The following is a 23878-nucleotide window of genomic DNA, read 5'->3' on the forward strand; positions in this document are numbered from 1 at the left end:
CGCCCATTGGGTTAGCCACAGAAGTACCCTGAGTCAAACCATTGGCTGTCCGACACTGCCCCGCTGTGGTGAGCGGCTGATCGTCGTGGCATGGCCCACAATTTGGACGGCAGTCTTGTTGTAATCCGAACTGTCCTGATCGATGACCTATCTCTGGAATGAGCGTGATCTAAAATTTATTTATTTATTTTTTTCCTTTTCTTCCCTTTTTTCAATCTAAAATTGAACTGAGAACATAATGTTAACTATAACTATATGACTTTTCCATTTGAACCTGGACTAAGTACAGTTTTGTTGTTAATTGATGTCTTAAATCTATAAATCAACGTATTTGTCATATTCGATGCCATCGAAGTCAGCTCGATGCCATCAGTAAAATTCAGAATTTATCTAGTTACTGGACACTTTAGGTGTCCCGTTCGATGCCATTGAAGGTTATTCGATAACATCAAGGGCCTAATCAATGCCATCTGTAAAATCTTAGAAATACATGTTTAGTTGCTAGAATAGTTAGTCTTTAGTTTGATGTCATTGACGGTCTGTCGATGCCATCGAAGTCCCATCAAAGGTGCCATCAAACAATCATGCAGAAAATACACAGAATTGCATAAGTGCGGGATTTGTTTCCTATTTTAATTGTGATTTACCTAGAGGCTATATATATGGGTGCAATCGGGATTAGGGTATACCTCAGAGCTTTCTAATTCGTTCCTAGGGTTTTCAATGGCTTGTAAGGGAATATTCAACTATCTATTCTTCATTTGATGTTGACCAAACTTCGTTGTGAGATGGCTGTTAGGATTACTTAACATATATATTAAAAAAAAAAACCTCATAGCTTTTCATTCGAAACTGAGAAATTTTACCTACGATCCAACAAGATACCGTGAATAAAGAATGGAGAGATAAACCGAAGATAAAAACTAGGGCCTCATTCTATGAGAACGATGGGAGCATAAACTAAAATAAAGTAATAAAATAAGTATCCAAGGTTGACGGATATATAAGGTAGCATTGCATTATATTTGATTGTATTGGCATGAGGCTTAAAGCTCTTCCTCATGTTCTGCTTTTATAAACTTAGAAAGCCGGTGGACTCACGTTCAGTACAGTACTATGAGAAATCAAACTAGCTGGCCATGTAAATCCACTTTAGTTTTTTCGCAAGTATGGCTTATAGCATTAAGCCATGTTTATAGAAAGAGACCGTGTCTCCTATTGTCATTCCAATCTTGCAATGTGTGCTGGAAGCCTTACTAGAGTCTTGATGTCACTGGACTTTGGAAGCCTTACTAGAGTCTTGATGTCACTGGACTTTTGCATGGGAAGCTTTGCTAAGAGTTGCTTTGATGAGACTCTTAACATTTAATGCTTATAGAAAGACTTGCTTTGATTAGGGCTGTAAATGGTTGGGTTTAGGATAGGTTTAGCCAAAACCAAACCCGCCCTTTTATTAAATGGATTTATGTCCAAATTTTAGACCCATACCCTTTTACTAAATAGGCGGGTCTGGGTCAAGTTTGAGTCAACCCCATCAAACCCATTTATGAATGGGTATGGATCTAGTAGAGTGAGACCCACCCAAACCCATTTATAAATGGGTCGGGTTTAATGGGTCTAGACTTCTCATGTTACTTGCCAAGGTATGTAAGCATTTTTACTGAGTGTGAAACCTAGTATGAACGGGTCCGGGTTTGGGTCTGGATGGGTCCCGTGCAATATATACTTGACCCACCTATTTACTAAATGGGTTCAGGTCGGGCCTAATATAAAGGAATCAGATTCAGACCTGTTTAGCATTTGTGTCTGTTCTTGGACCTAAACCATACCATTTAATAAACGGGTCAGGTGTGTATGGGTCAGGTATGGGTACCCCATCGGGTTTGTTGACCTATTTACAACTAGGGCTGAAAGTCGGGCAGGTTGGGTCAGGTTGGTGCTCAACCCTAACCCAATCCAAGATTCCTATACCTCAACCCTAACCCAACCCAACTCAACCTCGGGTTGGGAATTCCCAACCCAAGCGAGCTCGGTCAGGTTGGTTAAGTGTATACTTACTAATATTTTTGTTATTACATTAGTTTATTATATTTCAATATAGGACTTATTTTTTGTATCTATGATTATTCATTGTAAATAACTTCATTTTTTCTTTAAAAAAAACAAGCTAAAATATAGGACAATTATTCCTTTAAAAGTCACGTAGCATAGCACGCAATCTATTTGGGAGAGAGAAATCCGGCATATCTTGTTAGCTTGAGTCATTAGAACATGGACAAATGAGACCCGGCATCACTAGTGTGCCTTCGACTCAAACGATCCACACTCAATTATAATTTATAAGTAATTTATATATTGATCGGTTTGGGTTGGGTCGAGCAACTCGAGACCTCAACCCAAGCCCAACCCAAGTTTTATCGGGTTGGTGATTGTATAGCCCAAGCTTGAGATCGGATCCGATACATCCTACTTGAGCCCAACCTAATGTCGGGTCGAACCTGCTCAACTTTCAACCCTATTTGCAACCCTAGCTTCGATGAGACTTTTAGCATTTAATGCTTACAAAGAAACTTGTTTTGATGGGACTCTTGGTATTTAATGCTTGTGGAGAGACTTGCTTTAATGCGCAATGCGGATTGCATCCTACCCGACCCATCTCCAACTCAGAATGAGAAAGGGCTTCGAGTGGCCACTATGATGTATGGGTTTTATACACATTGTTCATTGGACAGGTTGGACGTCATATACATACTGAGTGGACCCCACAACTCTTGACATTTAAATTTAAGTAAGTTATTTACTGTAAATGATGAAAATGCCTCCTGACAAGAATACCTTTCAACAAACAGGGGGTCACAAACAAAAGGTTTAAGATTGCTTAACCAATATTATTTTGAGTCACAAAGGGATAATGTAACGCACTGGAAATTAGGGGTCGCGCATATGCTAAACTCCCGAGTTCCTGAGAGTCACTTATAATCGATTTTCATTAATGTGCATTTAATCTGGTTTAGTTGCACAACCTGGAATTCCATGAAACATGAAGCATAATCACACAAGTCTACTGAAATGAAAGAGATCAAACATATGTCTATATACTGTCTAAAAGAATAAAAGGGTCGCACATGGAGCCACCCAACAAAATCATAAAAAAATAGTAAGTCCAAAAGAATATAGCTGAGCCCACTGCTCAGCGATCCAACGTCCCATTTACAGATCCGATGAGGTCTCGCCCATCAGCTGGGAGTAAGAGAACTCGTCCTCCTCCTCGAAGTTCGCATCGCCAGGCTCCACGTAATCTGTATCACCTGCATCTACGGGCGAGTCTGGTTGGTGTTTTAAAACACTGTCCCAGAGTGGGAGTGAGTGATCAACTCAGTGGGTACTATTAATCTCAAGTTAAAACAGGCATCAATTATAATATGAACTTAACGAAAAGTAGTCCATCATAAACACCTAACAACTCTTATTAAAATGCGTGCATGCGGGATGATATGATGCATGCCCTCGCCACAACACTCCCTTGGGCGACTCCATCTAACGATCGCGTATGACCGCACTCCCTCAGAGCGACCTCGACTTCCGAGTCGCCACCCTAACTAATGCAATGTAATGCGATCGTGTTAGCTGAGTTATTAGTTAAGTCTATTTATCCAGCAGGTTGGGAAATTTGATACACCCCACGTATCAAGGTCCGAAGCTAGTTGCGAGGCCAAGGCTCCCAAACACGTGAGGCTGAGACCTCGCGGTCCGTGATCCCGTCGGGTTCCTCAACCCCGACTTTAAACACACGAGGAGTGCCAAGAGAAAGGGATCGCTCGCGGTCACTACGAGGAGGCGCGGCACCCCAGCGTAGGCCGACAGCTCGGACACAGTGTCCCATTCCACCATGCCCGGTTCACGAGGCTGTGGACCAGTTTCGAGTGGGTTATTGATGGGCTACAACGGTTGTAGGGTGGCTCAGGTTCTATACATATGTGAGCAAACAGGGTTAACAAATAAGGTTGGTCAGCCCGTAGACTAGACCACACGAGTCTAGGCAAGTACGTGACGGAACGGCATCAGGTGTAAGCAACCCATGTAGTCTAACTACTGTCGTCCACGCGCACTCACCCAAACCCTTGGGTTTAGCCTTGAGGCAATCCTTCCAACAGAACCACCTTCGCTCTCCTCCTGTTCCTGACCAACCCAAGGGTTTGAATAGTGATTCATAGCATGCCGACTACCGATGTATCATCTAGCATAAACAACATCATGTCCTTATACTTCTCACATACAATTCAAATTCTCATAGCAAGCAAGGCTAACAATATCATGAAGCAAGTGCATGTAAGATGTGAGTGTGTGTGAGGAAGTTAAGCACTTCCTCCATCTTAGGAAATCATATACATAAGAGTAATGAAATCATACATACTATGAAGCAACAATATGTGAAAAAATTCAACACGGCATGAGCATATAATCATCCATACACAAAATCATGTGAGAAACACGAACAACATCATGAGAGAGTCAAACATGCAAATCCATACAATTCCAACAACATACAATTTCTAGGGTTTCCCTAGACTTTCAAATATAACATCCAAGTAATTAAAATCATTAAGCTCGTACTAAAATTGGTGCTAGGCCACATAAGAAAAATAGTCCGTACCTATGGGTCGTTGGAGTCTCGGAAATCGACTTAGGAATGAGGGCTTTGGGGTCGATCATCCGGAATCTCTAAAAACAAGGTCTTGCATGTGAGAAATCCAAGCCAATCTCTTCTCAATACATGGATTTCAAGAAGAAGAGATGAAGGATCTTACCTAGCTACTCAACGGGATGATTATTGTGGTAGTGGTGTAGGATTTCCTTTGGAGAAGGGATAAGGAGTTGAAAGGGTTGATTCCCTTGGGCCTCACCTCGATCTAAGGTCCACCTTAGCTCCACCACTCTCTCTTTCTTCTCTCCTTGCTCTGTAGCTCTGTCTTTTCACTCCCTTGGCAATGGTAGTTGTGGTGAGAGTTATGAGATAAGAGAGGTTGGTTATTGGTGGATAGGGGGAGTTTATGAGGGGGATTTGTTGTTGTTGGAGAATGGTGGGAGATATGAGGGAGAGCTTGGTTGTTGAAAAAGATGGAGGAAGTTATGAAGGAGAGAGCTAAGGTTTATTTTCTAGACTTGGGCCCTTTAGGCTCAAGTTTCCACAATTTCCCCAAATAGCCTCCTAGGACTCCCCATTGGTGTTGGGGTGGCCCTAACACTCCCTTGGCCACCGAATTGGGTGTATAGGAGTCTCATGGCCCAACAAGGGTTCATGTAAAGTTTAGGATCCAACGGATAAATGAATATGGGATTTGATCATACGGCTCCGATCTTTAAATGGCCCTGTGGGGTCCATTCCGGTCGTTGGGACAGTTTTGGTGGCCCTCTAGAAATGAAAGTTATAGGATAGGTGCTCTATAGCCCGATGAAGGGCCATGCAAAATTTGGGAACGATCGGATATGGGGTTTGGTCGCACGGGTCTGATTTGTTATCAACGGTCACCGTGCCACGATTGGGTCCCAGATTTTATGGATGGGCGAAGGATAGTACATTAGACCTTCACCAAAAATTTAGAAGAAAACCGATGGTTGAAAATTTCAGAGTCTCAATTTCATTTACAAGTACCAGATTTCAACTCTGGCCTTGGGTGGGTTGACAAGTGCTGCTGGAACAGCACGGATAATTAACTTCTGGGTGTCCGATGAGTCCGTGGTTCGTGATGGACTACAAGCCCAGTGAGATCTAAGGTTCCATAAATTTTTATAATTTTCCGACCTTCCTGCGTCGTGGTATAGCCCGTACGGGTTGATGCTAAGTGTATCCGGTCATCTGGCTTGGTGGCCCGCACTATGCCCTATCATGACCTATCTGGTCTACTCTAATAGGCTAATCCTAGGTTAATTCAACTCGTGGTACCCCACCACTAGTGGTTTAACCGAATGGTCCTGCGGAAAATCCTACGTGGACGGCCTAGGACGCTGTGCTGGTTGGACGGGACATTACAGATAATGAATTCTATAGTTTATTCTGTTTTTATTTGACAGTTAACCAATAAAAATTTTGATTTGACAGTTAAAAATAAAAAAATTCCAATCATCCTATTTCAACAAACAAGTTTTTCAAAATCAGAAGTTAAAATTGTTCAATTGATTTGATTTTGGCAGTGTAACTCAGGGATAGTAGATTTTACAATTTAATCAGTTTTAATTTAAGTTAATATATGCCTGGGAAAAGGTACTGTGAGGTTGACCACTTTGGAAGCTTCCCATGAGGTCGAGTTCTGTGGGTCCCGCTGTGATGTATGACAGATATCCACCCCATCAGTCAACTGCACCCTTCCATGGTGGGCCATGGACTTAAAAATCAGGTAAATCCATGAGTTAAGTAGAGCCACATCACATACACCAGTTAAAAAGTAAATATTCACCCATTGAAACCTTCGTGATCGTTTTTATACGGTTCAATGAGATGCAGTTCAGACATTCATCGTGTGTCCCACTTGGATGAGGGGTCACACCAAGTTTCAGCCCTATCCAACACTCAGGTGGATACCACCAAGTGCTTTTAGGTGTTTTAGTCATGATTTTACACCATTTTAAATAGTATGGTTCACTTGTATTTTAAATGTGGCTGATTTTTGGGATATCCCATAACTTAAGAGACCCACCAAATGCATGGTGTGGATGTCTGATATAGATCACAGTAGAGCCTACAAAGCTCGACCTCATGATCAGAAGCTCCCATGAGGTCTACCTCATATCAACTTTTGTCTGTATGCATGCTTATAATTTCCAAGTGCTTTTATATCAACCGTCAAATAAGTAGTAGTAGTAACTCCCTCAAGGAGTTTAGTTTTCCCTGTTTACCAATTCCGGATTGGACCCATGTGCTAAGTGATTAGATGACATGAACCGTCTATGCTGTAAACTTATGCGAAATATTGGATGACCATGGCCATCATTATCTGTAGATTAATTCAGAAGAGTGAGAAGATTTTTTTTTCTTATGGCTCATATACAACTATAAAATCAAATTATATATAGATCACCGAATATGTGTGAATATGGTTCGATAGTACTCTTTATTGACAAGAATATGGACAGTTCAGACCATCTCAGCATGTGACATTGATACCACATTTATGGTTGATTTGCATTGGCCCATAGCAACTTTGTGTCAAGCACATTATTCCCAAGGGTACGTACATCATTGTTTTGGGCCCATCTAATTAGCTGCTGGTAGAAGCTTCTCACCCACCCATATGGTTGGATCAAACATAAAAGTCTAGGCCCCACTGACTATCCATTGTTACGCATGTGGCTTACCCGATGAATGTACGTACCATCCGATTTTGGGCAACGTAGGGCTTACATGGCAGAGCCCACACAATAAACAGCTTGAACCTTGCGCTCTAGCTTGCGTTGCAAAGGTGGCCAAAGTCACTTTCCAACGATAGATGTGAAAGCATTTGCCTACGGCAAAAATAAATTAAATTGAATTGAATTTACTTCTAAACATGCATGAATTAACATAAATGTTAAATGTATCTTTTTTGAAGAAATGACAATCGATGCTCACTCATTCTTCTCTCAAATTAGAGGTTTTCCTAGAATGTGGAACTCTGTCTATCTTTTTATGCTACTCTAAAATATTTATATAAACAGTTGCCACTAAAATTTTCTTTTCATAGATTATCATTTTAGGACAATCATTGTTGGTTACTTAAATCACAAGCAACACACACAATATATTTGCTTAAACATAGATGTAATAGGATTTGTCAATGTTATTGATAGATGACTTGATGTCCTTGACAGATGCTCGATCCCATCGAAAAACTTCAAAAAATTCATGTTGATTGTTAGACTGTTTTAGAGTTGCTACTCAATAGCATCGAAGGATATTTGATGTCATCGACTGGACTTTGATGTCTGTCGATGCCATCAAAATTTTCATCGAGTGCACACGTAGAATTGCGTATGTGCGGGATTTATTTTCTATTCTACTTGTGATAGCATATATATTGGGTGTAATCAAGATTAGGGAGGAATTAAGGTGTATTATGGCTTTCTAAAACGTTCCTAAAGGTTCAAGGGCATAAATTGGGTTTGAAGGAAATTTGAAGCTTCTTTGAATTGGTAAGATCATCTACCTTTTGTAATTATGCTTTCATAGTGCATTACTCATCACTTTGTACCTTGGATTTTTTCCCATAAGAATTTTTCCACATAAAAATAATATTGTTCTTTTTTAGGTTTTTTTGTATAATTATATATACTTTACTTGATTTTGCTCTGTATACTTCCATGGCACCCAACATAGTGGGGCCCTAGAAAATTTTTAATGGTGGAGTGTTCAATTAATCTACCTTAGATTTGGATATGCTTCAGTTTTGGGTTGCTATATTAAAATGACCTCAAAAAATAAATGAATGGCGTGAATATAAGATTCATAGGTCAAAGTGGGCCCCGTGGTAAACGAAAGGATATTTTTGTGAGAAAATTGGTTACATTAAAATTTTCTTCTTTTTCTATAGTTTCGGTGTTTATAATCAACCAAAAGATGGTCCATCAAGAAATCCTATACCCTCTCTCACTATTTTACTGAATCCAAATACGCCTTTAGAAAATACAATTTCTTTTCCTACCCTTTTCAGTCATCCAAACGGGTCCTTGTATTCAAAAGATTTTGACTGATCCGCAACTCACGTGGGCTACACCATGTAAAATGGTGTTCAAAACCTCTAAAAATCACGTGCAGTGTCTTTAGAGCCTTGGAATGGCATGGTTTTGAGGTGTAGGATGGGACTGTGGTTCGGTAGTGATTAGACACCGATTTCATTCATGCAAAAGCCTTCCGTTCCTTAGCTGGAAATATAGGTCGGCTACCTTGATGTTTGTTAGAAATCCACCCCGTTCATCCCTTTTGTGAGATCATTTCATGACACAAGGCCAAAAATTAGCCAGAACCATTACTCAAGTAGATGAAAGCGGGAGAATTGAACCTTCACAGTTGAAATATTTGTGGGGCACAGGAGTTTTGAATCAGGTTAATATTTGTGTTTTCAGTTCATCGCATTAGGAATGAAGTTATGAACGGTATGGATGGAATGTAAACATCACTGTCCACCCTAGGGAGGTTTCAACGGTAGAAATTTCCCAACCCACCTTTTCCTTTAGCGTGGCCCACCTGAGTCTTGGATCCTCCTCACTTTTGGTCCCAAGCCCTAAAATGAGCTCAAAAAACGGATGGACAGTATGAATTTCTCATAAACATCACGGTGGGCCCCACCTATGTTCCCACCGCAGGAACTTCCTGCCAAAGACTTTCGCAGGAAATCCAAAATGTGGACGGCATGGATAAAACCCATACATCATTGTGGGGGCCTACACACCGGCCATTACCGACCCGGAGGGGTCACTCCCAAATCCGAGTCTGTTAGATCTCTGATGGGTCACATCTTCTGAATTGATTGGATGGCATATATGAAAAACGCACTGGGCCATACAAAATATAAGAAGTTTTAACGGTAGGATAGTGGGACCCACTTGTGTTTTGGATTGGACTAATTTTTGGAATACAAGGTTAAATTAATTGGATGTGAGCCATATATCAAAGTGGCCCCCACACACCTCTGCTTGGGACTAATAGAGTCCTGAACTCCTTATGCGTCATAATGTCAATCGTGTCCTGATTCACCTACGTCCGTACAAATGGATCTAAGGGTCCGTTGATCCTGACCGTCAATGAGATAGCTTAGGGAAACGGATTGGCTACTCCCCCTGGGTTTCATCCATGCCGTCCATCTATTTTTATAGGCTATTTTATGGTACGATACCAAAAATTAGGTACATCCCAATCTCAAGTGGACCACATTACAGGAAACAGTGTTGAATGAACATAGACCATTAAAAACTTTTTGGGGTCATAAAAGTTTTGATCAAGCTGATCTTTGTTTTTTACCTTCATCTGGGTCTATATGACCTAATCAACAGATTGGATGTCAAATAAACAGTACATTGGGCCTTAGGAGGATTTTAACGATGGATATCCAATCATTATTGTTTTCCTGTGGTGTGGTTAACCTTAGAGTTATATTCCCCCCATTTTTAGTATCATGCCCTAAGATGATCTGTAAAAATGGATGAACGGAATGGATGAAACCCATACATCATGGTGGAGCCCACAGAGCACCGACCATCAGCCACGGGGCCGGTGGCAGGGGAAAGTAGCCAATCCGTTCTCATAGCGTAGAGGCTAAAACTCTTCCAGACTTCAAGGTCCAATCCATCAAATCCTTGTCTTTTCTATACAAGACCATTTCTGTTTTTATCTCTTAGCCGTCATTTTGTAGGCCACTAATCCTACCACTATGATCCCCTAACCATAATTTTGGATAATCTCCTTTCCATGTCTCCATCATATCAACGGTCTGGATCACCATTCGAAAAGGTTCATCTGATCTTTCATTTACTACTCGGGTAGAGGATAATAGATGATACTCAGCCACTTGTATTTGTACACGTCATATATATGTAACTTAATAAACTGTCCATAAAACCAAATACTGGTTAGATAGACTAAAACCTAAAATAAATGTTAATTTAACAATTATAAACTTTGATTTATAAAATTTTATTTGTTGAATTCTAACAGTTGAGATTTTTCAAGATGACCGTCCATTCAGTATAGCTAATCGACCATTCAAGTCATCATTTCAGTATAAATTTTCTTTTATAAAATATGTAAAGTGGGAAACATTATATGGACAGTTTAAATTGAGTTACACATTTGCAACATCAGAAATTCTGGATGCCTGTGTATCATCGATCACACTCTACCGAGTATCAATTATTTTTCTTAGAAAAAATAAAAGAAAAGAAAAAAGAATCGCAGGAGCGTAGCAATGATGGTAGATAGATGCGAAAATTCTAGGGTATTTATACGATTTCTCTCTCTCTCTCCTTCCTCTTTAGCGGCTCTTAAAGTCCATAAAAGCAAGGTCTTTAGATCATTGCAGAGTGTGAAATAAGCTTCTGCTTTTCTCCTTGAAAGCAAAAGATAGAAAACGACTCTTGCAAAAGCTCTCCTAAGTATACCCCACATCAAAGAAAGAAAAATCTTCAATAGAAAGGCTCCATTTCACAGAAACAAAGGCAAAAGATTTCAGCATCTGTCAAGATTTCAATGATCTTTGAAACGAATCCGATGTGGGTTTTTCTCATGCAAGCTGGATTTTTCATCCTTGTGGAGTTTGAAGATTGATTCTTCAAAAATAAAAAGGATTTATAAGAAGAAGAGAAAAAGAAAAACAGATTTTCATCCATGTGAAAGTTTTGCTTGTTGGGTGCTTTTGTTGATCTTTTGTATTGTAAAAGAGAAGCTTTTTAAAGATTCTACTTGGGATTTTTACGTTGAATACGAGTGTTTTGGTTTTGTGAGAGAGAGAAGATGGAAGAAGAGATGGAGAATGGTAGTAACAGGGTTTATAGAGGTGAGTGGACGTCGGAGACGTCACGATGGATCAAATGGTCATCAGATGTTGCAGCTCAGGGAAAACAGATTTCCAACTATGGGCCATCGAGCTCCGACGAATCGACGCCGTTCGCAGAGAATAAACAGATTTGTGTTCCTCCTCTTCAGTTCCCAGAATTCAGTGGGCCATCACCTGTTTGGGGACAAGATCTTCTGTAAGTCTCTCTCTCTCTCTCTCTCTCTCTCTCTCTGGTTGAGCTTTTAAAGTGAAATAGTTGCACCAATTCCTTCATTTAATTTTCTCACAAATCTGATAAAATAATACTAATAGAGGATCAGTACCATTTATTGTGGTTATCAAATGGACACTTCAAGATAAATATAGTCCATGATCTGAATTAACTGGCAAACATGGATGGTTAGGATCATCCCATAAGCGCACTATCCACTCTCTGGCTCACACATCTGATGGCCTGGATTGATAAACATGTATGATTATCTCTCTTATATATTTCAACTCCTTAACAAAAATGCTAGTTTTGTGTTCACCTTATTAGTTCTAAATTCTTATTCCATTATTTGCAAATAGAAATTCTAATTTCTTTTATTTGGGTTTTCTCTCATTTCATCAACAGTGGCATGAGAAGTGGCCTTAGTTACGATCATCGGTTAGATTGGACCGTTGGTGTCAACATGATCAAACAAGAAAACCCAAGTTATGATTTGGATCGCCATTATTTCCCGGCCAATTTTCCAATATTCGGTCGCAAGATTCAGGAAATGCCTGCAGTCTTTCCGGCAACGGCGATCGTCGGAGAAGAAGAGATGAGCCCATCCTCATCTAACAAAGCTCCTTTGACAGATCACAGTAACCAGCTTTTGTTCTACAGTAACATCACACCATTTTGGAAGGCCTCACTCGAGATGTCTGGAGCCAATCAGAGCTCCCGTGGGCCATGCCAGGAGAGGTCCAGTAGTGGAAATGTGGCCCACAAGGTAGAATCTTGCAGTATGGTATGGGGTTATTTTGGTTATTTTAGTGAGGTGTTGAACAATTTGAAGTTTTACCAAAGAACAGTTAGGTTGAGCTTCTAGGTCTGGAATCGTCTGCAACATCTGTTTTACACAGCATGTAAAACACACAAGCTTTTTGGGGCCCACCATATTGTACATGTTAAATCCACTCCATCCATCAGGTGAAAACCATTATATTCATGGCCATGCATGACAAAGTATCAGAGCGATAAAAACTCTAGTGGGCCACACCGGCGTGAACAATGTAAAATGGTGCCTTAAACCAATAAACTCACTTGATGTGGTCCGACTGAGTTTTGGGTTAGGATGATTTTTGTATTTTTCCTTCATCTTGATGAGAAATGCCTGATGAACGGGTTTGATGAGAGATATACACCATGGTGGTTGACATCCTAGGTGGTAGAGGATTCCAGTCCGAGTTTATATAGATGGAAACCATGGTTTGTGATTGAAACCGCTGATATGGTGGACCGCTGTTTATCTACTTAGCTGCCAAAGTCCCGAAGATGAGAAAATCCCAAACATTCCATCAGTTGCAGTACTAAATAGGCAATTAAGTAAAGAAAAATAATGACGCTAGCATTTCTAGTCTGGAAGACTTGGACATCCAAATTTCATTCCATCGTATCAACGGTCTGGATCATCAAACCGTAGGCCCTATTTGTTACAAACGCAACGGACGAGGGTACTTGTACATCCTCGACCGAGGATCAAATAATTCCTTAGAACTAAACATTTCGAGTCTACTGTCCAACCCGTGCACTTGCCTATTGTCCCAACCATCAAATCGCTCCACCAACGGTATCTGAAGATATCACCCGTTGAAATGATCCGGACCATCCATTCAGTGGACTTTTTGGGAGGCTCTGTCCCCACAACTTTTGCTAGCCCATCGATTGAACGGTGCAAATCATAGACATGTTCTACGATCGGACGGTGGGAAATCAGTTTATAAATAATTACTATCATCGATGAGCTATATTTTGTGAAATTAGGATTCAAGCACGGACACCAAGAAAAGCAACGGCGAAACAGCTCCCAAACGGCCACGATCTGAATCAATGGCTCCATTTACGACCTTCAAGGTATGCAATTCCAGGCCATACTACCGTATATCGTTCATATACGGTGGTATGCATACACATAAAAGTTACAGTGCTAGTGCAATAACACACTGGGACAGTTCAATCTTTCGATCCAGACCGTCCATTAAGCCCACACTATATTTCATAGGAAACCATCAAAAATCAACACCGACTGGATGGATGATCCAGCCCATCTAAAAGTGGCCCTTGATTCTTTATTAACCATTCAATTTCCAACCCATGGATCGGATGGTTAGGAACTAGGATAACATGATAAAAGTGATCCATCATGGGCTCCAACAAATGGATGGAGCAAATTGTTGATTGGGCTTATTTATATAAACAATCATAACCGCTCATTTTGCAGGCTACTCATAACAAGGTTAGGATCATCCAACATACGTGATTTTTTCATGGTAGACCATAAACTTTCTGTAGTCCCTTGTGGACAGTCTAGATGGATCAATTGGATTTCCAAGTATCCAGATGCAACTAGGAGCACTAAAAAGAATTGTGAATGAAGAGCACACAGGGAGCACGAAGAGTTGGTGTGCACAATATCTTTCACCGTTTAAAAACGGGTGGCGGGAATCTGTGAGCATCTCAAATATGAATTTTCAAAATTACATCTTAAAATGGCAATGCTTTGCTTGTCAAACCGTTGTCTAGGTGAAGTTTCAAAACTCCATCTTGAAATGCATGTTAAGATTCCCGCTCTCCATCGTTGGATGGCTGGATTTGTGTCCACACATTTTTCTCTTCTTTTTGTGAAAATATTTCTTACTAGTGAAGCTAATTCTAGTAGTTATATTTTCAGGTTCGAAAAGAAAAACTCGGTGATCGGATCACTGCATTGCAACAGCTCGTTTCACCGTTTGGAAAGGTGAAATAGTGAAGATTCAAATTATTTTTCTAAAATCCTAAATTGCAATCACACACATATATCATTATCGACAGCATACTTCACAACATCACACAACCTTTGTTGCATACAGTTTCACTACTCACATGTTATCGACACCACAGCATGCGTTGCACTCATTTTCTTTGCCCATTCACCGACCTTGATTGCACTTACAAGTCTGCATTCCATGCCATCGATACCATAAGTTATGATCAAATCAATGCTTTTCATCTAAGAATCAAAACCCTAATCCGAAACTTGACTCATTTCAGACTGACACTGCTTCAGTGTTGTTTGACGCGATTGAATACATCAAACTCCTCCATGACCAAGTAACTGTAAGTTTAGAAACAAATTATAAGTACAAAAATTAATTTTCTTGATTTCTTCAAATGATAATAATACTAATTGCATTAATTAGGGTACTGATTCGGTTTCATTTCGGATTTCAGGTACTAAGCACTCCATACATGAGGATGGTAAGTATACATACATTTCAAATATCACATAAGAATTATTAATTTTCCTAATGTGACCAAGGACTGAATATTGGTTTTGGTGGACCGTATCATTAATCATGACCAAAACCGGGTTGTGTTGCCCCATTTAGGGCTTGTATTGATGTGGTCGTATTGTTTATCACTGAAATTACTGAGGAATTCGGATTTTATCAAATAATCCTCCAATGGGTAGCAATTATCAAAATGTTCTTGTTTCTTTTTTTAAAACATCGCACATGTATTGTATCCAATCTGTCCAACAAATGCATCCATGATGATGATCAAATGAACCAAAAAATCTGGTACATGTAATCATAAGATGAGCTGCACCATAAAAATAATATACACTATCCAAAAGCATCTAAATTCAAGTGTAGACGAACTGATTATTTGATCTGCTAGATTTTTGGTTCCTATGATCATTACAGTGGGACTCCGATTTCTTGTGCTTTCTTAGGAAGTTACTATGCTGGAAACCTAGGTGGCGCCCATTGTGATGTTTGTGAGAAATCTACCTTGTCCATACATTTTAATTTGTGAGTTCATATTAGGACATGAGGCAAAAGAATGAGCTGGATCCAATGCTCAAGTGCGCCGAAAATGTGAGAATTTAACAGTCCACAGTTGCAATATTCGTGGGGCCACTAGAGCTTTGAATCATGCTAATATTTTGTTTTCAGATCATCCCAGTAAGAATAACATGACGAACGGTATATAAGCATCACCATCTACCCAGGGAGGTTTCAACCGTAGGAATTTCCCTAACTACCTTTTTCCTTAGTAAGGCCACTCGAGTCGTGGATTGTTCTTACTTTTAGTCTCATATCTTAAAATGAGCTCACAAAATGGATAAAGGGGTGGATTTCTCACAAACATCATGGTGGCCCCACCTAGGTTTTAGGTGCAGAAACTTTGTGCTAGAGGCTTTCTCAGTAAATCAGCATCCATCATGGTAGATTCATATGTTGTACAGATTGGATGTCATGCACATATCACATGGCCCCACAATCTTTGGACTCCATATCCCTTTTTAAAGGAAAAAAATAAGAGGTACTTTGATAATTACTGCTCTCATAAAGCACCATACGGTAATTTTGACTCCTGAAGGCATTATTAGATAAAATCCTAAAATTCTCGAAGAATTGCAAGTTTTCTAAATCTACACGCAGGCACACGTGCCGAAGTGGAACAAATATGTGGGGATCTGAGCTTTCCATCAGGTGACCACAGCATACAAATAAATGGCGGCCAGGGAATTTTGTTAAATGTCAAAGTAAACTGGCCAGCTGAGGAATGAAAGTTCTATTTTTTTAGATCTAAGCATTGTCCGAAACCAGATGGAGAGATGGGATGTCGCACAAATGTTGCATACAGGCACGTGTGTCTGCGTGTGGACGGACAAGACTCCACATATTGCTTTGTCCTGTTTTTTTGGCTGTATTGGTTTTAAAAAAAGGCACGTACGTGTATGCATGTATGTGTTTGCAAACACATGCACGTACATATGCATGCATTTATTATATATTTACATGGAGAAAATATACAATTTTTGGCTCTATATATATACTGTGCTATGTGGGGCCCACTTTTTGATGATCCAAACCGTTCATATGGTGGTCGAATTTGGATTGGGGATGCCTGTCCTGCATCAGAAGATCATAGCCCCATCAGATAATATTCCTGCAGTTGTCCATTTGCAAGCCACCAATAGGATGGTTAGGATCATCTAGAGGGAAGATATTGGTGTGGTGGGGCCCTCTATATCAACGGATTAGATTAATGAAGGGACTCACCCATATCTTTGATGGGCCGGACAAAAACCAATCTTTTTTTCCATCATCATACAGTGTTTGTTTATGGTAATTTAATGTTTACACCCACCTTATTTAATAAATACATCCTTTTTCTCCTACTTTTGTTAATGCAATAGTACAATTACGTACCATTGTATTGCTCAAAGAAGAAAAAAGAGTATGCATTAAGTGGTTTGCTAGGCCCCACAAGAACCTCAAACGTGCCAGCATCACGTGCTTGCAACACGGTTACACGTGTGCCAGCGTTGTGTCATGCCAGTCGAATAATCTACATGCACAGAGAGGATGTTTCGCACTTAGTTCCCAAGCGTACGCGTGTGAAGGTGCATGTGGGGCAAGCGAACCACGGACTGCAATCGTCTACAAGGCTACAACTCCTGTTTAATGCAGCTGCGTGGAATACCCAAGCTCTGTGGGGGCCACCATGTTGTATACGTCAATCCACACCGTCCATCAGGTGAGAACCTCTTTGAAGTGTAAATTATATATACATATATCAGCCCGATGGATGACTTTGATGAGCGACACCAGTGGGAACAATGTAAAACTGCTCTTGAAACCACTAAGTTCACATCGTGTGGACCACATGATATTTGAATGAGGCTGATTTTTGTATTTTCACTTTATCTTGGTTATTTTCACGTGATTAACGGCTTGGATGAAAGATATATGCAATGGTGGCCCCACACGCAAACCTAAGATTGGCATCCCATTCCCATTGTTCCCAGTGGTGTGGCCTAGATGAGCTATATATATATCTTTCTGATTTTTTTCTTCAAATCCTAGAATCGAGGATAGAACCTGATGGACGGATTTGATTTACATATACATGATTTTAGGCCCCACAAGCTTGGGTGCTTCACGCGCTGCGTATAAAACAGTTGTTTAAGAGGATTCTGGTCCGCAAATCAAAAGGGTGGCTGAAAATATTGGACCTCATTGCTAACATGTGTTTAAGAACCCAAACGTGTATGTGTTTCAGAGCCAGGAAAGGTGTGAAGGAAGAAAGGAAAGAGAAGGAACAGAGCTGGGTCTGAGAAGTAGAGGGCTATGTCTAGTGCCCATATCCACCACCTTGCATGTGGCCAAAGACAACACTACAGATTTTTGGGCACCCACCTTCGGAGGAACCTATCGGTAGGCAGTATAAAGGAATCTAGTCTCACACCAACGAGAGGGGGGGGGGGGGGGCATGAAAAGCGAAGTGGGTGTACATAGTTAGGTGGTATTGGACCACTAAGGACCCAAAAAAAAAAAAAAAAAAAACACATGCATGACACAACAACTATAGGGATACCAAATGGCCATTTTTACGGAATGTATGCAGACGTTTCTATTGTATTTGATTGTATGCCTCTACTAAAGAATGGTGGCTGAGCTTGAACTTTTTTTTTCTTTTTTTTTCTTTTTGGCTTTAGGAAAAGACATGGACTTGTGTGTGTGTGTGTGTGTGTGTGTGAGAGAGAGAGAGAGAGAGAGAGAGAGATCAAAAGCGAAGGGGATGTGCATAGATATATAGTTGGTGTTGGGCTTCTAAGGGCCCAAAATCATGAACTACCACGTACCATATAGAAGGACGTTTCTTTTGTATTTGGTTTGTATGGTTCTCTGCTAAAGAAGTTGGATAGGATTGAACTTTTTTGGTGTTGGTTTTTAGGAAAAGACATGGGCTGGGGGGGGGGGGGTTGTGTTGGGGACCATCAAAAGCAAAGTGACTATGCATAGGTAGGTAGTATTGGACCTCTAAGGGCCCAATGGCTCCACTAAAGAAGTTAGCTGAGCTTGAACCTTTTTCTGGCCCTGGTTGTTACGAAAAGACATGGGCTGAATGAGAGAGAGAGAGAGAGAGAGAGAGAGAGAGAGAGAGAGAGTTTGCAAAATAATCTTTATATTAGTTGATTGGGTGAGTGAGAGGTGGACCATCATGATTTATATCTTAAAGTAACACGAGCTGTTTCCAGGAATGATTGAAGAGATCCCTAGCCAAACTCAGCATACGTGCAAGAAATCATTGTAGGACCAACGACTATAAACTTTTTCTAGTCCATAAATCAGATCAAATGTGTTTTTCCTGCTTTGGATGGAAAACTTTTCAAAACATTCATCCATGCTCAGATGGCTAGGATTATCTGATCAGTGTCTTTCAGTATGTAATCAATGGTTAACATTCGGTGCAGTGAACAGAAAAAGTGACAAATAAGATTCTCTAACGCTTGGTATTTAAATATGAGAAATTATTTACTCAGGCTCAGTGCTACGCTTGAAACGCACGCACTCCTAACTTGTACACTTGGTATATCTTAACTAAAGTTAAACTGACTAACTTGTGGAACCCACTGTCGCCGAGCCACAGTGCCAAATTCAGATTGCTCGAACAATCCTAACCTCAGATTGGTTGAATCTCAGATGGATGGTACAGATTCAATCACTACACTGGCTGCCTGGAATGTGTGACGTAGAGAGAGGACGCGGATTGCGTCCTAACCCCGCCTATCTCCAGCTGGGAACGGGCAGCAGCTTTGAGTGGCCACTGTGGTGTATGTCTCTTATCCATGCCGTCCATCCATTTTTAAAAAATCATTTTAGGATATAAAACAAAAAATGAGGCAGATACAACGTTAAAATGGACCACACCATAGGAAGCAGCGGTGAAAATGATTCTCACCGTTGAAACTTTTCTAAGTCCCCCATAATATTTAATTTCCATCCAACCTATTCATAAAGTTACATAGACCTGGATGAAGAGAAAACACAAATATAATCTCCATCGAAATTTCTGTAGCCCAAAAAACAAGTTTTCAACGGTAAGAGTTTAATCCCTGTTATGTGGTTCAATTGAGTCTAGTATATGTCTCGTTTTTGGTCTTATGTCTGAAATTATGCAAAAAAAAATGGATGAACAGTGTGGATAAGACCCGTACGTCAAAGCTGCTGCCCATTCTCAGCTAGAAATGGCAGGGTTGCCTCTACCCCTCCAATGGGAAAGAGCTTTGGTGGCCATCATGATGTATGTGTCTTATCCACGCTGTCCTTTTCTTTCTTTTTTTTTGAATCATTTTAGGGTATAAGAAGAAAAATAAGGCACATCCAAGGCGCAAGTGGACCACACAATGGGGATTAAACTCTTACCATTGAAAAGTTCCTTGGGCCACAAGTTTTGGGGGCACCTGATATTTGTGTTTTTTTTCTTCATCAAGGACTACGTAACTTTATAAATTGGTTGGATGCCAACTAAACATTACGGTGGGCCCTAGAAAATTATCAATGGTGAGAATCATTATCACCGCTGCTTCTTGTGGTATGGTTAACTTGAGCCTTTGATCTACCTCATTTTTAGGCTTATAATCTAAAATGATACCAAAAAATGGATGAACGGTGTGGATAATACCCGCTACATCACAGTGGCCACCCAAAGCTCCTGCCCGTTCCCAGCTAGAGACTGTACGGGTAGGAGCGGATTGCGTAGTAACTCACTACGCTGCGTACTGAGTAAACTCAGTGAGGTCCACCATAATTTATTTATTTTATCCAGTCCGTCCATATATTTTATCAGATAACTTTTGGGCTTGAATAAAAAAGTGAACCATATATATTGTTCAAATCGACCACACCACGGGAAACAGTTTAATTGAAAGTCTACGGTTGAAAAGTTTTTGGGAGCCACAGAAGTTTTGGATCAATCTTATCTTTGTGTTTTTCTTTCATCCATGTCTATATGACCTTATTAACCGGTTGGATGATAAATAATCATCATTGTAGGGACTAAAAAGGTTTCAATGGTGGAAATCATTATCCCCATTGTTTCCTGTGATATGATCCACTTGGTCTTTGGATATGCTTCAATTTTGGGCTCAATGGCTAAAATTAGATGGAAAAACATATGGATTGCGTGGATAGACCAAATACATTCAAGGTGGGCCCAATTGAGTTTACTATGAGAGCGTACTGAATAACTCAGTACACAATCCTATTTCCTCTACCATCGCCCCTTTTTTCTGGCTCTGCCAAAAGCATACGAAAGGCACGCCTAGGGTAGATATGATGATCTAGACAGTTCTTAAGGTGGAACTGTGAAAGTTCTACAGGTCAAAGGTATATTGTCACATGATCCTAACCGTCCAATCAGATGACCTTTAGTCAGTTTTGCCATGTTTGACAGTTAACTTTTATCTTACAGTGGGGGACAATGATCAGATGGTTAGGACTATCTAATGACATCTTTTTAAAAAGCTGGACCCTCAACAGTACTGTCCATCTGATGAATGGCCACGAGCTTGCCACGTGCACTATTCTGCATCAAGGACAGGTAAGGGCTAAAAAGCTTTCGAATAAATCAAGAATTCGGATTCTCTTCAAAAAAAATAAAAAAAAAATCTTATTTCACTGCATCGGTCCACATCATCATTGATGTTGTCAGCCCTGCTGAATTAAATACAGAATGTGATGGTGTGTGATGACCTGGTCCAATCCCGTTGCATTAAATACAGTATGTAATGATGTGGTCCAATCAAGTTACAACAAGCAATTTTTTTTTTTATCGAAAGCGGAGGAACTGATTCATCAATCATAAGCAAAGTATGGCCCGAATTTAGAATTAGAATATGGGTGTGGGCTCGTTATTTTCAGTCCTTTTTTATTTTTCCTTTTTTTAGGTGATCTCAGTGATGGTGAGGGCATATGGCGGCCCACGTCTCTCTCTAGATTTTGAACAGTCTCAATAGAATAAATTCTGAATAATATAATGTCATAAGATATTGGTGCCTTAAGCACAGTATCTAAGCACAGTATCTAGGGGTGTGCATCGCATTTGATTTCCATCAAACAAGCCTGCTCCACGAGAACACAAATACAAAGCCTTGTTGGCATGCTTAGTGCGCCAGTTCGAGCTAAGATCGAGTCAAGTGTGCCTATGCAGCATTTTCACAAACATATGGACCGCACATTCAAATTCTCACGGAATGTAAAATACCTTGTAAGCAACATCAAAATCAAGAAAAAATGAGATTTGTTTGATGAAACATACCTTCCTTACCACTAGCCGACACTTTGTTGAGTCATTTCATCAAACACTTGATGAGCAACGTCAGAGAATACCTGAGTCGAGCCGGATTTGAGCTATATATCGAACTGAGTCAAGTCGACTAGGGCCAGCTTGAACTCGGCTCGAACTCATTTTCAAGATCTAAAAACCAGCTCGACTCGAATCGAACTCAGCTTCAAACCAAGCCGATTCGAGCTTTTTTTAGCCGAGTCGTACAAGTTGACCAAGCTAGCTTGGTTTGTGTACACCCCTAACAGTATCATGTGGGTTTTCATTTTTCTCTCCCTCTTACACAATCATATTATAAAGATAAATTCGATTTGTATAGTTAAAAAAAATGAGTTTTCATGAATGTTATTTTTAAACTCTTTATTTATTCAATGAGTAAAACTTTTATATTTGTAAGACAATGATTGTCATGGTGAAATCTCAACAAGGATAATCGGGGTTAGCCTCAACTATTCAAACTAGTTAACAAGGCCTCGGAAAGAGGATATCACGTCAAGTATGAGCCGACCCCTAAGTTAAGACTATAGGTTAGCTGAGACAAGCTCTCCACTAATGAACCATGTAACACCCCGGTTTTCAGAACTCGAGTACACGATTCGCATTCCAAAAATTCAAAAGTTAACTAATAACAATGGTAATCAATAGGTAAATTAAAGTACAAATAATGGAAATGAAACATATCGTAGATATAATCTCAAAGTGTAAACAATATCCTAGCCCACTCAACCAGGGGCCAATTATAAAACTTCAAGTTCAATGTAACAATTCCAAGGAAACTATCAAAAGGAACACTACTAGTTGAGGCTATAATATGTCGCTGCCTCCTAATATGGCTCCCCTTCGCAAGGTTCCTTCTCGGCCCAACCTCCTTCTGATCCATCATAAGTCCATTTGCCCCCGTATCCTCTATACGATTGAGCATTGATGAATGAATGATCAGCTCAGTGTGATCTCCCCTCAAGATTACACACTGTCGTCATAGATAAGAAATAGCATAAAATATCCAACCAAATCAAAACATGACAGATGCAGTCTTATTATATGCATGGATGTGTGAAATGCAATCATCGCCCCGAGGATGCTCATCCATGCGGACAGTAGGCTCGTCACCCATGCATTCATCACCCCGGGGATACTCATCTTTGTTGACAATAAGCTCGTCACCCATGCAATCATCAACCTAGGAAAACTCATCCAGTCGGACAGAATGCATACATTACATATGATAGCAATAGATGTTGGTCTGTGCCATATATGTATAATTAGTCACTCTGTTATTAGTCCAATTATACTCAGCCAATTTAATTTAGCTCATGGTCATTACGAGGAGCACGTGGCCCAGCATAGGCCGACGGCTTGGGCATAGTGTTCTATGACTACCATCCCTGACCCATGAGACTACCGCCTTATAATGTGTGTAGTACCCACCAACACGTGGTCAATCAATTCAATGTGAAGGGGCCACCACCAATACTGACTGGGAACGAAATGTCGAAATTACTAAATACGTCGATCAAAACATGACGGCATGAATGGTTCAAAGACGAGTAAGTAGCGATATTAAAAAAAAGTGCAAGATTCACCCCAAGTCAGTTAGGTAAAACCACACATGGATGATAAACCTCATAGTCGAATGCTAACAACCAAAACCTCCATGTCAGGGGCCTACTCGTATTTCAACCAGTCTAGTTACATTCTAAACGCGGACTCTCCTTTGTTAGATTTTCCCATGAAGAGGTTTCAACAAGGTGTGTATCATAACATCGGTATGGATCCTACTACGAGTAAGAAATAAAAAATAACGCACGTATTCCTTGAGATTTTAATTACAGAATAAATGAACTAATACATAGCGCATATAATGAGTAACTAATTTAATCATTTGGATAATCTAATACACATGTTCAACGATCTAAACAAGTATAAAGCACGGAAGTTATTAATGTAAATAAGTATATCAATTAAATGCAGTCTATTTCCGCATAAT

General features: G+C 40.1%; 1 protein-coding gene across 3 annotated transcripts; it reads left to right on the forward strand.

Moving 5' to 3' along the window:
* Nucleotides 1-10985: 10985 nt before the first annotated feature.
* LOC131236853 (transcription factor bHLH112-like) lies at nucleotides 10986-18225 on the forward strand. 3 transcript variants are annotated; one of them, XM_058234341.1, is made up of 8 exons: nucleotides 10986-11718; nucleotides 12139-12517; nucleotides 13534-13623; nucleotides 14441-14506; nucleotides 14800-14865; nucleotides 14980-15006; nucleotides 16001-16077; nucleotides 17824-18225. In XM_058234341.1, the coding sequence occupies exons 1-8, from the start codon at nucleotides 11480-11482 to the stop codon at nucleotides 17876-17878; spliced, it is 999 nt and encodes a 332-aa protein (XP_058090324.1). In that variant the 5' UTR covers nucleotides 10986-11479; the 3' UTR covers nucleotides 17879-18225. The 3 variants fall into 3 exon arrangements, with proteins under 3 accessions (XP_058090324.1, XP_058090322.1, XP_058090323.1); XM_058234339.1 differs by lacking the exon at nucleotides 16001-16077 and having other exon boundaries at nucleotides 10989-11718; XM_058234340.1 differs by lacking the exon at nucleotides 16001-16077 and having other exon boundaries at nucleotides 10992-11718; nucleotides 12139-12499.
* The last annotated feature ends 5653 nt before the right edge of the window (nucleotides 18226-23878 follow it).

The sequence above is a fragment of the Magnolia sinica genome, chromosome 2, assembly GCF_029962835.1.
Source record: "Magnolia sinica isolate HGM2019 chromosome 2, MsV1, whole genome shotgun sequence".
Taxonomy (NCBI): Eukaryota; Viridiplantae; Streptophyta; class Magnoliopsida; order Magnoliales; family Magnoliaceae; genus Magnolia; species Magnolia sinica.

Bases quoted from the DNA above. Each gene is read 5' to 3' on its own strand.
- LOC131236853 (XM_058234339.1), top strand. From the start codon at position 11,480: ATGGAAGAAGAGATGGAGAATGGTAGTAACAGGGTTTATAGAGGTGAG. The intron at 13,624-14,440 runs GTATGCAATTCC...TTATATTTTCAG, and splicing joins CTCCATTTACGACCTTCAAG to GTTCGAAAAGAAAAACTCGG. The intron at 15,007-17,823 runs GTAAGTATACAT...TATGTGTTTCAG, and splicing joins GCACTCCATACATGAGGATG to AGCCAGGAAAGGTGTGAAGG.